The sequence below is a fragment of the Acipenser ruthenus genome, chromosome 1 (genome assembly GCF_902713425.1).
Source record: "Acipenser ruthenus chromosome 1, fAciRut3.2 maternal haplotype, whole genome shotgun sequence".
NCBI lineage: Eukaryota > Metazoa > Chordata > Actinopteri > Acipenseriformes > Acipenseridae > Acipenser > Acipenser ruthenus.
The window spans coordinates 14864160-14876930 of record NC_081189.1 but is presented as its reverse complement, the minus strand read 5'-3'; the positions used below and the strand labels follow the sequence as shown (position 1 = coordinate 14876930).

General features: G+C 38.4%; 1 protein-coding gene across 2 annotated transcripts; it reads left to right on the top strand.

The window, feature by feature from the left end:
• The first annotated feature begins 590 nt into the window (after nt 1-590).
• On the top strand, nt 591-9524 carry LOC117403510 (zinc finger protein 131). Of its 2 annotated transcripts, none has more exons than XM_059007577.1 (7): nt 591-731; nt 3072-3207; nt 4032-4133; nt 4995-5139; nt 5267-5970; nt 7026-7156; nt 7893-9524. In XM_059007577.1, the coding sequence occupies exons 2-7, from the start codon at nt 3084-3086 to the stop codon at nt 8460-8462; spliced, it is 1776 nt and encodes a 591-aa protein (XP_058863560.1). In that variant the 5' UTR covers nt 591-731; nt 3072-3083; the 3' UTR covers nt 8463-9524. The 2 variants fall into 2 exon arrangements, with proteins under 2 accessions (XP_058863560.1, XP_058863504.1); XM_059007521.1 differs by lacking the exon at nt 591-731 and adding an exon at nt 1430-1456.
• The last annotated feature ends 3247 nt before the right edge of the window (nt 9525-12771 follow it).

The following is a 12771-nucleotide window of genomic DNA, read 5'->3' as shown; positions in this document are numbered from 1 at the left end:
CTTAAATAAAAGTGTTTGCTACATTCTACCCAAGTTTATGTGATCTGCATTGTACTTATACATCTTTACTAAAGAGACCTTGTTGATTGTTTAGTTTGTTTACACATACATTATGGATGAGAAACCGAGGTCGTGGTCGTGCTCTTTCTTTGTGGACAGTGAACAAAAGTGTCAGGGCATAAAGAGAAGGTAATCATGAGCTGTTCTAGTGATATGACGCCGGTATTTAACCTGTTACTTCTGAGGAATTACTCTTTTCAATTATTTACATTTTCATTAAAGTCATATTTTAATAAGTAAACAATTGCAGTTTTGGAATTGAGGAACCTGGCGATTTTAAATATAACACTATTGATTTTCATAAATAAAAAATAAATATTCAAAACAATTATTAAAATAATGACATATGTCTTTGGCATTGGCATGGGCAGTATGTTTCTCTCGTTTTGGGTTTGTGTAAACATGTTCTACAGCGTTTCTTCCCTGGCTGGGAGGATGATGCTGATCAGTTTGTACCCAATCCCAGTTAAAGAAAGTTCCGCGTTACGGTTGCCCAGCAACGTCGCCAATCAGCGCCCGCGCCCTCTCGTGGCGCGGGGTCTGCTGGGAATCCGAGGCCGATCGGCAGCGACCGCCCTTTTTCTCTTGATCGGGAGAGGATCGGCAGAGAGAGAGCTTGGAAAGTCACACCGCCGGCAGAAACTGCTACAAGCAGCGGAACCCAACAAGAGGTGGGTTTGCCGATTGGTTAGCTAAAATAACCTAGACTCTACCGTTTTTATTTCAGATCTACCTGTTAAAAAAGCGAATTTTAATGCGCGATTTGATGACGTAATGGCGGCGGTCAAACAACAAGCAGCGAGTAGCGGCGGCCTAAAATGATATTGTAGTTTTTTTACATTATGTATTTTGCTGAATAGATTTAAAGTAAAGAGTTATCGTTAAATGTGCACCAGTGTTGTTAAAGAAAACGTGCACTGTCAGTATTTCTTATTTTGCTAAATAGTCACGTTTTTGAAGTTTACTTTTGAATAGGCCTTCCGTTCCGAGTACTTACTAGAGATGTGCCATTGAAGACCACCCACCTGCGCCCTGACTGGTCCATTTCTTCTGAGTGAAAGCTTTGTCTTCTTTATTATTGGCGAGTTGTCGTTCCCAGGCTCAGCCCCGCTGGTTGTTTTCATTGGCGTGGTTTCTCTTGATTGATGGTGGTTCTAGACATTCGCTTGCAACGATTGGATGAATGTGAAATAGTTAGGCATGCTATTCGTGTATTGGTTTCTTTAGAATTGGCATTTTAACAATTATAAGAAATATTCAGTAATTGGAGTCATCGATTCACAAATTTTTATTGAGCAATTTGCAATCGGTTTTAGAATAATTGACTTAATGTTCAAAGGCGATACAAACTGACAGTAATTGAAAATAACGTCAACATGTAGACATGTTATTGGTGGTAAATATTGCAAGACAATTTTAAATTGGAATATGTCGCGCATTAGTACTGTCTCACACGAACCGGACCACCTAGGGCAGCAGTGTGGAGTAGTGGTTAGGGCTCTGGCCTCTTGACCAGAAGGTTGTGGGTTCAATCCCCAGTGGGGGACACTGCTGTTGTACCCTTGAGCAAGGTACTTTACCTAGAGTGCTCCAGTAAAAACCCAACTGTATAAATGGGTAATTGTATGTAAAAATAATGTGATATCTGTATAATGTGAAATAATGTATAATGTGATAACTTGTAACAATTGTAAGTCGCCCTGGATAAGGGCGTCTGCTAAGAAATAAATAATAATAATAATAATAATACCGTCGTAAAATAATCAGTCATATTCAGGACGTTAATGAACCATTCCTTTCCTATCTGTATAATTTTTTTTTTTTTTTAATTTTTTTTTTATTTAGCAAACGCCTTTATCCAAGGCGACTTACAGAGACTAGGGTGTGTGAACTATGCATCAGCTGCAGAGTCACTTACAACTACGTCTCACCCGAAAGACGGACATAATGTACATACATTGACGCAATAACGTGACAATCGTTAAGCAAGCTGCCAGTTGCTTCTTCCTGCGAAACAAGTGAAGAATTCGATTCGAAATATTAAGATGAAAGTACTATAATACCTTCACTTTAAATTACACATTTTACAGAACCTAAACACTTAGGCCCTGCCAGGCTGTACCAGCGGCTTTTGTAGACTCTTTTATAGGACTGACAGTGCAGCAGTACATCGGATTCGATATTTGTACTGTTTACATGCAAAATACACTGACTAAGTAAGTTTGGACTTCATTTTTGACAAGACGATGAGCTTCCCATACATTGCCCTTTATGACTTAGGTCTTGTCTGCCCAGAGGAAACCACAGAGCTGAGGACGAGGGAGTAGATCAGAGTACATACCTATACCATATTGGCTTCTCTATCAACATTGTGTGATTTTTAATTATTTTTGTATAGTGTAGAGTACCAAACTCATTTTACTTAAATGTTGTTGTTTTTCTTTTTTGTTTTGCTCAGTCCCGCAGTAAAATGTTTAAGCAGCTGTATCACTTCTCCACTGTCACACACTGCATACAGTGTACAGTTTCTGTTTCCTCTGAACACCTCCCAATCACAGCAAAAGAGACAAGGTGGTTCTGTTTGAATTTACACATTTCTGTTTGAAACTATGCATCAGATTTTACAGTCCAGGGCATACCCTTGCTGCTTTTTAATTGTACGATAACAATAATATTTGATTATCTTTTTTCATTCAAGCTTGCTCAGATAAATGTGTTAAACTTAGAAACTAGTATTTATTGGGATTGGATTCAGTATGTGTCAGCCAAACTGTAATATTAACCAATCGATATTGGATCCAGAAGAGGAACTACGATGATCAGTGTAATCTTCGGCAAAAGACACCAGGCTGTGTCAGCATGATGGAGAGTGCTAAGTGGCTTAGTTCATCCCGATAATCGTGGTTACCAGATTTGAATGATTATTAAAGAATCAGGTATCGGTGTGTATTTGTGTTGCATGGCTCTGTATAACGTCAGAGATGATAGTGTATGTTTTTTTTTTTTTTCAGGAGTATCCAGTCATGTCTGCAGAAGTGATAGTGGGCTGTGGAAATGAGTTTCCAGCCCATTACAAGGTGATGCTGGACAGACTGAATGAACAGCGGCAACTGGATCAGTTCACAGACATCACACTGATTGTGGATGGTACGTAATCAAGATACATGGTAACAATATTATCTTCATTTCTCCATTCACTCTTTTGCAGCTCTCAAGATAAGGTTTTGGTCATTGAGCAATTTACTCTCCTATTTTGACACTACATGAGTAAAATGTAATTTGGGTGAGTAAAATGCAACATTACCTTGAAGTCATGAGTGCTTTTAATAAATACTGTACATGCAAACTCAAGCTGTGCAGCAAGCAACATTGCTATGCATATTCTTTATGCATTATATTTAAATGGCATGTGTAATTCCTGTGTGTTCATTGCGTAACACCCAGTACACAGTTTTATCTGGAGCGTTGCTCTTTTGTTTGTTTACCTTCAGGATATTGCATGCCTGTTAAAATTAAATATGTGTTGTACCACCTGTAGTCATTTATGCATTAACTTAATTATTATTATCATTATTTTCTTTAAGCGTTTAAAAAAAAAAAAAATATATATATATATATATATACCATATATCCTTATTGATTCCAGGAGTCATATTTCATTATAAATGTTGGCAGATGGAGCAAATGCATTATACATGTTATTTGCAGTACCAAACAAATCTGACTAGATGTCACTCTTGCAAAAGCCATATTTAATTATTCATTCACAATTTCTATAAATATCTAATTATTTCTGCAAATTGGGGAGAAAATTAGTGGCAACATTTAAAAATATATATATTTCTATTTCAAGTTTGTATTTGTTTACTTGCAATGTACCTGTGATGCTGCATTTATACTGTTAAACCTTGTCTATGGTTAGATACTATGTGATGCTACATTCATCCCCCTATCGACGTTCCCATCAACAGGTCACCAATTCAGGGCTCATAAGGCGGTTCTTGCTGCTTGCAGTCAGTTTTTCTATAAATTCTTCCAGGATTTCAAATTAGAGCCTTTGGTGGAGATTGAAGGTAGGTGTTTATTAAAATGATGTGGTTTATGAGCCTGTTCACAAGATGACATTGTTAGTTACCATATTCTGAACAGAATTACCAGCCTCATCTTAAAATATTTCACACACTAAACGGTTAGATAGACAAGGATGATTGAATCAGGTACATTGTCATATTCAATATAATTCAGGAAAAGTCTTTTGCTTTTAGTTTTTGCTTATTAGACTGGGACATAATGAAGGTGTCCATATGTATGTCACAAAGTTTGTTTCTCGCATTGTTTAGCATTCGTATATGATTCTGTGTGTGACAGGGTAGCGTCACAACCTAAGCTGTTATCGGCAGGAATTAGAGATTCGGAGACAGAATTGCAAAACACAGGAACAAACAAACTGGGACGAGGGCCAAAATAAAGATTCAAACAAAACAAGCAAACATAGGCCGGGCAATCACCTTCACTACCATTCATCAAAATGCACTTCACAACACAGGTCAAAACCACTCACCAAACTCCCTCCCCAAACAGAGTACTTCTGCTCCCCTTTATACAGATGGCCACGCCCCAATTAGCACTCAGTTACGGAATTGGGGAATGGCCACCCCTGTGATTGTTGGCATGGACAAAATTACCCCATCCCTGCCAACCTTACGTTTCCCCGACGCACTATTTACACGTGCAGGGCTTTTGCCCTGCCACACTGTGGATGTAAGCCATATAGCTGTAAGCTATATGTACGTCTGTCTGTACATATGTACGTACATATGTCACACACAGTCTCTTCTATGATTTGATCATTTCAGTATTTTAAAAAATATATATATTTTATATTTAAAAAAACAAACAAAAATCACTGCTTGTATTTTGGTGTACTCTTGCAGGGGTCAGTAATTTGGCCTTCCGTCATTTGATCGAATTCACCTATACAGCCAAGCTTGCAGTAAGTGGAAATGAAGAAGTCAGTGATGTGTGGAAAGCAGCAGAGTACTTACAGATGCAAGAGGCAATCAAAGCTCTCAACAGCAGGTACTGTTAACAGTGTGTAAAAAGTTAGGAATTCATAGAAATATTCTATCTCTATCTATACTGAGGATAGTAAAAACTTTTTTTTTAAATACAGGTATTGATTAGTACCTTTTTTTCCCCTCTTAAGGACCAAGAGCAGTTCACCTGAGGCCTCGAAGCAAAGTCCCACGGAGAAGAACAAAGCCAAAAAAAGGAAGATAGCGGAGACCTCGAACGTGATCACAGAGACGCTGCCCTCGGTGGAGACAGAGCCAGTGGAGATAGAGGTGGAGATTGCTGGTGGGACAATAGAGGTCGTGGAGGATGAGGGCATTGAGGTGGTAGAGGAGGTGGCAGTACAGCCAGACAAAGATGCCAGCTCCCAGGACACCTCGGACGATTCTGCCCTGGTTCTGCTGGCTGACATCACCAGCAAGTACCAGCAGGGGGAGTCAACCCTGCATGAGATGAAGAAGGACGGTGAAGCGAGCTGCACCACGGATCTGGAGGCGGCTGCCACTGCCAAAACTCTGGAGGGCATCGAGGTGGTGGAGGTCCAGATCTCCCACCTTAACAACCTGTTCCGATGCGAGAAGTGTGACCGCTCCTTCAAGCTCTTCTACCATTTCAAGCAGCACATGAAGGTGCACTCGGACAAGGCCTTTGTTTGCCCTAACTGCAACAAGACGTACACGCGGGAGAGTGCCTTGAAGCACCACTTGGCTTGCCACCACTTTGAGGTGGAGGAATCGCGCCGCCAGCGGCCTCAGAAGAAAGTGCACGTGTGCGGATACTGCGAGAAGCAGTTTGACCACTTTGGCCATTTCAAAGAACACCTCCGGAAGCACACAGGTGGGCACTTGAGGCTGTTTTGGAGGATGGCTTAACCCTCCAATGGCATCTTTATTTTTACATCAGTAAGGCTAATGCAGCCTCTTGGGTGACTGCCAAAGGTTAAATAGAAAAAAAGGAAAATGTTGCAGTGAATAGTTTTATTAAGTGAAACCAATACTAGGATACACTTACACTTAAAACATCAGCGTGTTCTCAGTGACCATTACTGTAAACCCTGATAAGTCAAGTTTACTCCAAAAAAATTGAGTGAACTCATTGCCTTAATATAATTAAGTTTAGCTACTCATTTCGTTTTTGTTACAACAACTTCCTCTGGGGCTGACTAAGCTCATAACATGTATATTCATGTAACTTAATCAATTTGAGTTAGATTTAACAGTCAAGTTAATATCAACATTTTTATTTTATTTAAACAATAAAACATTAGCTGAGGGAGACAGAGGGAGAAGGGAGGGAGGTCACATCTGCAGACTGACCACAGAATGGGGGTGGCCACACACAACACAAGGAGAACACATGTAAGATAACAGACGGGGGCACAAGAGACAAGCATACACAAAACAACAACACAATAAACAACAAACAATTCAAAAAATAAATTGTACAAGTCCCGCAAGGGCCTATGGGAATCTAGTCCCCGGATTCTACTTAAACCATTTAAACAGCTTTCATTTCTAATTGAGCCTCAATGATGATATCAAGTGGATATCATCAACTGGATTTGCATGATCAACTACAGTGCAACTGTGGCTTAAACTGAAATAGTGACTTTTGACAGCCGAAAAATTAGGCCTCAGTTACATTCCAGCAGTTGCAGCCTAGAAAGCTCGTTCTAGTGATTTTTTAAAAAGGATTTCTAAGGAGTGTAGGTTCAGATTCCTTGCCGTTACACTGGCACCTACACCTGTTTGAGCCAGTGTGTAAGCTGTAAATAGCACTGCTTCATATAGGTGCAGTTGGTCTATGATCTGTATGTATCTTTGTGATGACTTGGTTATGTCCCATTGCTACTAATGAGTATTCCACTATTTATTTGTTTTATTTTTTTCTAGGTGAGAAGCCTTTTGAGTGTCCGGACTGCCATGAGCGCTTTGCAAGGAACAGCACTCTGAAATGCCACATTGCAGCTTGCCAAAATGGTGTTGGTGCGAAAAAGGGAAGAAAGAAGCTTTATGAATGCCAGGTATTTATTTAATAATGCAATATATATGTATGCATATACACACACATAGGCAGTCAAATTTATGGTGTCATTAGCCTTGAAACTGAATGATTTCCTCTTTTTTTATCCCACTCAGTCCCCTTACTTAATAAATATCTTGGTATCCATACATAGCTAATCACCTCCTATGTAAACATATGCAAAGGATTTTATATGATCAAACCATTTCACAAAACCAGTGGTACCCCAAAATGTTGTTTATTTTTTAGGAATGCAGAACGACTTTTATCGCCCAGTTTTTCCCCACTCCGGCCCCTCCCTCTCTAAATATTGCTGAATACATAGATCATCATCTTGTCTTCAAATATATGTTAAAGGGTTTATGAACAATCCATCCCAAATGTAGTGGTGCCACCAGTTGGGACACTTGTTCTTCATTTTACCTCAAAATATATGTTCCTCCAAAAAGGTGATACAATATTGAATTTTGTACCAGTCTTGCCAGTCATCATACTCATTAAAAACATGGACCCTTTTGCACTGACTTTGTCTGTCTGTCTCACTGAACACAATAGCTCCCTTGAATTTTCACAAATCTTCACCATGATGTGTTACTGCATTCTAACAGGTACCGTTATATAATCCGGCATACTGAGACCACAAAAACAAGCATCTGGCAAACGACTTATCCTGAGTGCCTGCAATTCCTCTTCCTCCATGACCTTTCTATAATTCCCTCCCGCTTTGCCTATTGCAGGTGTGCAGCATGGTGTTCAACAGCTGGGACCAGTTTAAGGACCATCTGGTGGTCCATACAGGAGATAAACCCAATCATTGCACTATATGTGACATTTGGTTCACCCAAGCTGGAGACATGCGTAAACATCTCCGGGAATTCCACGCCATTCATGAAAGAGTGGTGACTGAGGTGGTGGTCCCGGAGCAGGAAGATGTGGAGGATGTGCATGTGGAGCATGTGATGGTGGAGCAGGTGCAGATTGAATCACCGGAGGTGCTGGAGACCATCCAAGTGCAGGTAGAGTCAGTGGAAGGAGAGCAGGGAAAGGAGGAACATGTTCACATGGACCAAGTCCAGGTGGAGGAAGAGAAAACAGCTGAGATCCAGGTGCATCAGCCACAGGATGAGCAACAATCCTCCGAAACACTGATAAAAGAACACATAGAAATCCAGGTGGAGCACGTCCAAAGCAGTGCATTACAGCACTACCTGGAAACAACTGTACAGGATAGTGAGGTCCCAGTGGAACAGGTTGAAATCCAGGTGGAGGAAGCAGAGGTTGGCGAAGTGCAAGTAGAAGATGTGTAAACTGAGGACTTAAGAACTGCATAATTGCCTGACTATTTATCCTGTGTGGTGCTCGCCAGGCTTTGCTGGTCCAACCAATACAAACGGCCAACATTTGAACTCCACTGGCTTTCAATATAATAGTTTAAACAGGAAAACAAAAAACTTGAAAGAAATGCTGGTAAATGTACAGGAATTCTAGGATCAGTAATAAATCTGACACAACAGTGTTTACTTTTTACTTCATTTACGATGAATTTGTTGCTATCATATATATGACATTGGATGAAAAATAAGCTTTGAAGCATAGGTTTTTGTTTTTTAATTGCTTAACACTTACTTCCTTACATGGGGAAATTGAGTTTATTAAATGTATGTTTGTGGCTAAAATGCAGTGTACTGGTCGTGCTTGCCTGTTACAAGGTGGAAAGGGCATTTGCTACTTCATTACATGAACCCCACTATTTAGCAAGGATATAAATATAACTCTTCAATCTGTGCTTAAATATTCTTGGAACAGGGTGGTTAAAGTCACATGACCCATTCACAGGGTACTGTTGTTTTACTATATAAAACACATTCTTAAGTTTCCTCCTGGATTTTCATATGTCCCTTTTTAATATAAAAAATCTATTTATGTATGTTGTTGTGTTTTTTTTTTTCCAGTGGATAGTACCACCAGGTTTTCAGTTTATTTGTCTTCTAATGTGTCATTGAAAAGCTTGGCCAGCAAATCCCCATTCAACAGTTTGTCAAAGGATTCCATTAAGCCCTGTAAAAGGAAAAGAGAAAAAATCAATACTATGGTGTGGATCAGATCTCTTACCTTATGCTTTCCTTTGGCTCAAAATACAGACTGGGCCTTTTGATTATGTCATTAGATGATGTTCCATATAAAGTGATAAGTTGAGCAGGATGTAAAAAATATTTTAAAGTATATAATTCAGTTTAGGGATGCCATCGTGGTATTTTTGCATACTGCAGTATAGTAGAACTATTTAAAACAAAACAAAAAAAATAAATAAAAAGTAGAAAATGTCATTATATTAAGAAAAAAAAAAGTTGTAAATGTGATATAGCTGTGAGGAGGGGGACATAATACTGGTATATACAATGTTATTAAAGGCATGAAACACAGGGTTTATACATTCTGCACACTTGTACATCAATTTGGAATACGGGATAGAACATTGCACATCCTCAGAATTGTCTGAGGGCTTTAGTTTGTTGAGATATTTCCTGTGGTAAGCCTCAGCTACCACAGGAAGCTCCAACCATGCCTTGCATACATCATGATCAGCGTCAACCACTAATCTACTGATCGTTTAAACAACTTTTAATTCCCAAACACAACACAAGTAGTATTATTCCTGACTTCTGAATAACATTGTATTACTATTAGACTGTTTCATATCTTCAGTTCTGTAATGACCCAACTGAATGCCCTGGCCCTGTATTGATACATTGTTGCAAAGATTTGTACCCCCAAGCTCTTTCTGTATTACCTGAAGTAACAATTTGAATGAATTTACCATGAGTACTTGTCAAAAAAGAAATAATAAGACACTGGTCAAAGATGGAACTCTTAAAGATTCGGTATGTATTTTGTCTGTGTGTAGCGACAACCGAATGGTAATTATTTATTCAAAATACTTACCAAAATGCAATGATCACTGTATCACTTAAATTACCAAAATTATGTTTCCCAGCGTTTGTGATATTATTAGGTAAGCAACTATGTACTATTTTTGGATTACTAGAATTCCTTTCCATTGTATCTTTTATGAAAAAGAAAAACCCAGGGCTGAACTTAAATTTGTGCATACAGATAATTCTTCATTCTGAGAAATACAAATTTGCCAAAAGCGGATGATAACCTCAGTGTCAACCTTTATCAGAGGTTAATAGCTGATGAGTCTGTACTACTTGGACTAAAACACACTGTGTGTGAAAATAACTATGCTAAAATATGCTTTCTGGTTTGTATTGAAAGAGCTCTTGCAACACAATTGAGCTTTAGGAGCTACAAAGCAGTGTTTCTGTTTTGTTAGAAACACGTTATTTACTGATACTGACTTCCACGGCTTAGTTTATTGTTTCATTTTATATTAAAAAATGTTGGTGGATATCTGTGTATTTGTTAATAACTAAATGCTTGTCTGTATGGGTAATGGCTTCAGGTATGCAACCTACCTTCATCATACAGACTTGTACATGTACTATCAAAAATGAATGTCTAGAAAATGTACCATACATTTCCAGTAAATCTATTGCAAATAAACAAGTACTGTACCTGTGCATGCCCACCAAACAAATGTTCAGTTCTGCAGTGACAGGAATTTATAAGTGGCTGTCAGCAATGAGTTTTCTTTATTATTCTTTAAAGTACATTGTTCTGTAATACAGCTCCTTTTCAACATTGGTAACATGTTATAATACATATATAACAGAAGTAGTGCTGAATCATGGGTGTACAGTTTGGTTTGTAAATATGTGAATCAATGTGTACATGAGAACTTTTACTAGTACATTAGTTTGCTTCCTGAGCAAAATGCATCACAAAATGGTCTTTTCCTTCACCTTGTTTACACTACATTACTACATTTTCTCAGATGTATGCAGAGAAAAGGACTGAATCATATGTAGGTAATCCAAAATCATTGCTAATCAGGGTCTAAAAAAGCAGCCCTTAATTTGAAAGGTGTTACCTTTTCAGACTGTTGAATGATTAATGACAGTGTATTATACACACTAGCTATCTACAATGTTTTCTTAGATCCTTCAGATCAGCTGGCTGGTGCTTTTTCATTAGGTCAGGTCAGACTCACTTGCCGATTTTAGTCATTAATTTGCCATAGGTACTTTGGAGCTATTGCTTTGACTGTTCTGGTCACACACAAATGACTTGTTCACAGTATACAAGAAAACATGTATGTCAAGCTTTTGCCTCAAGCTGCATTAAAATAGCAATGTAGCTTTTTTAACCATATTATTTCAAACCTAGTGGTGGGGAATATTTAAACTGTGATATGTTTAGTATAGCAAGCAGTATTACAGTGAATGTCCGGAGGTTGATAAGGACAAATGACTTGGCAACTACAGCCTGTAACTTATGCCAAGACAACACAGAACTGGGCTTGTTGTCGGTAATGTATTTCATTGTTGTAAAAATAATTATAAAAAATAGTAGTGTCATTAAAAGACTTTGCTGTGAAAGAAGTACGTTAAAACATTCTTAATGAAAGGAAACACCATGAACCGTATATATATATAATGTCTATAATGTGATATCTGTATAATGTGAAATAATGTATAATGTGATATCTTGTAACAATTGTAAGTCGCCCTGGATAAGGGCGTCTGCTAAGAAATAAATAATAATAATAACCGTGATGAAATGCTTTACAACAGTCACGTATGTTACCACAAACACCGCAATAGCATAAAAGGTTTGACGATCCCCGGCCTAGAATCTAGACAAAGAATGTTCCTGTATGAACAAACAGTAGTTTGTCCTGGAAAGAATATAATTGGATTACATTTGTCACATTTGCAGACTCCTTGTTTTGCTTGTTTCAACTGCGTATTCAGTTTTACAACACAAGACCAGGCTTGCACTTTGATTTGAAAGAATGAATTGGCCAATACCGATCCAATTTCAGAACAGCGATCCGATTTCAGAAAGGCATAACGTTATTAAACGTACGAAACTTGACACCCCTTTATAAAATCGTCACGCTTATTAAAAAAAAAAGACAAATAGTTGTCAAAAGTGTTATATTCGGCAAAAACAAAACATAATGTAATATCCAACATAGTGCAACATACAATCGACCTTTTTACATTATGACAGTGAGTGTTGCCAATGTTTAACGGTGTATTTAACGTGTATAAGCGCCGACAAATATGCCCTGTAGTCACTACTGTATGTGCGGTTTAAGTTAACTACAGTACCTTGGAAAGCTCCGACAACATCGCGGAGCACAGTAAGATCACACTCTGGTAATAAGGTCATTGTCTCGTAATGCTGCGTGCTAAGACCCGTTCAATTACATGCACAGCTAATATACTAATACTAATACTAGGCAAAAGAGCAAAAGTCATAATATTTATAAACAAAGAATATTATGTAGTATAATATTGATTTGTAGTTTCCTCCTTGTTATTATTTCTGATGCCCACCGTCGTGCAGGAAGCTCACCCACTTTTACTTAGGCTGCTATAGAAACCGTTTTTTTTTTTCTTTAATCTGTCTACATCCCAAACTGTCAGTCTAATTCTCCGATCTCGTTGGCTAAATGTAAGCAGAAGTCCTGCCCCGTTCACGGTG

Excerpts from the sequence above, each read along its gene's own strand:
- LOC117403510 (XM_059007521.1), top strand. Across the intron at positions 4,134-4,994 it reads GCCTTTGGTGGAGATTGAAG|GGGTCAGTAATTTGGCCTTC; the intron begins GTAGGTGTTTAT and ends GTACTCTTGCAG. Across the intron at positions 5,971-7,025 it reads ACACCTCCGGAAGCACACAG|GTGAGAAGCCTTTTGAGTGT; the intron begins GTGGGCACTTGA and ends ATTTTTTTCTAG.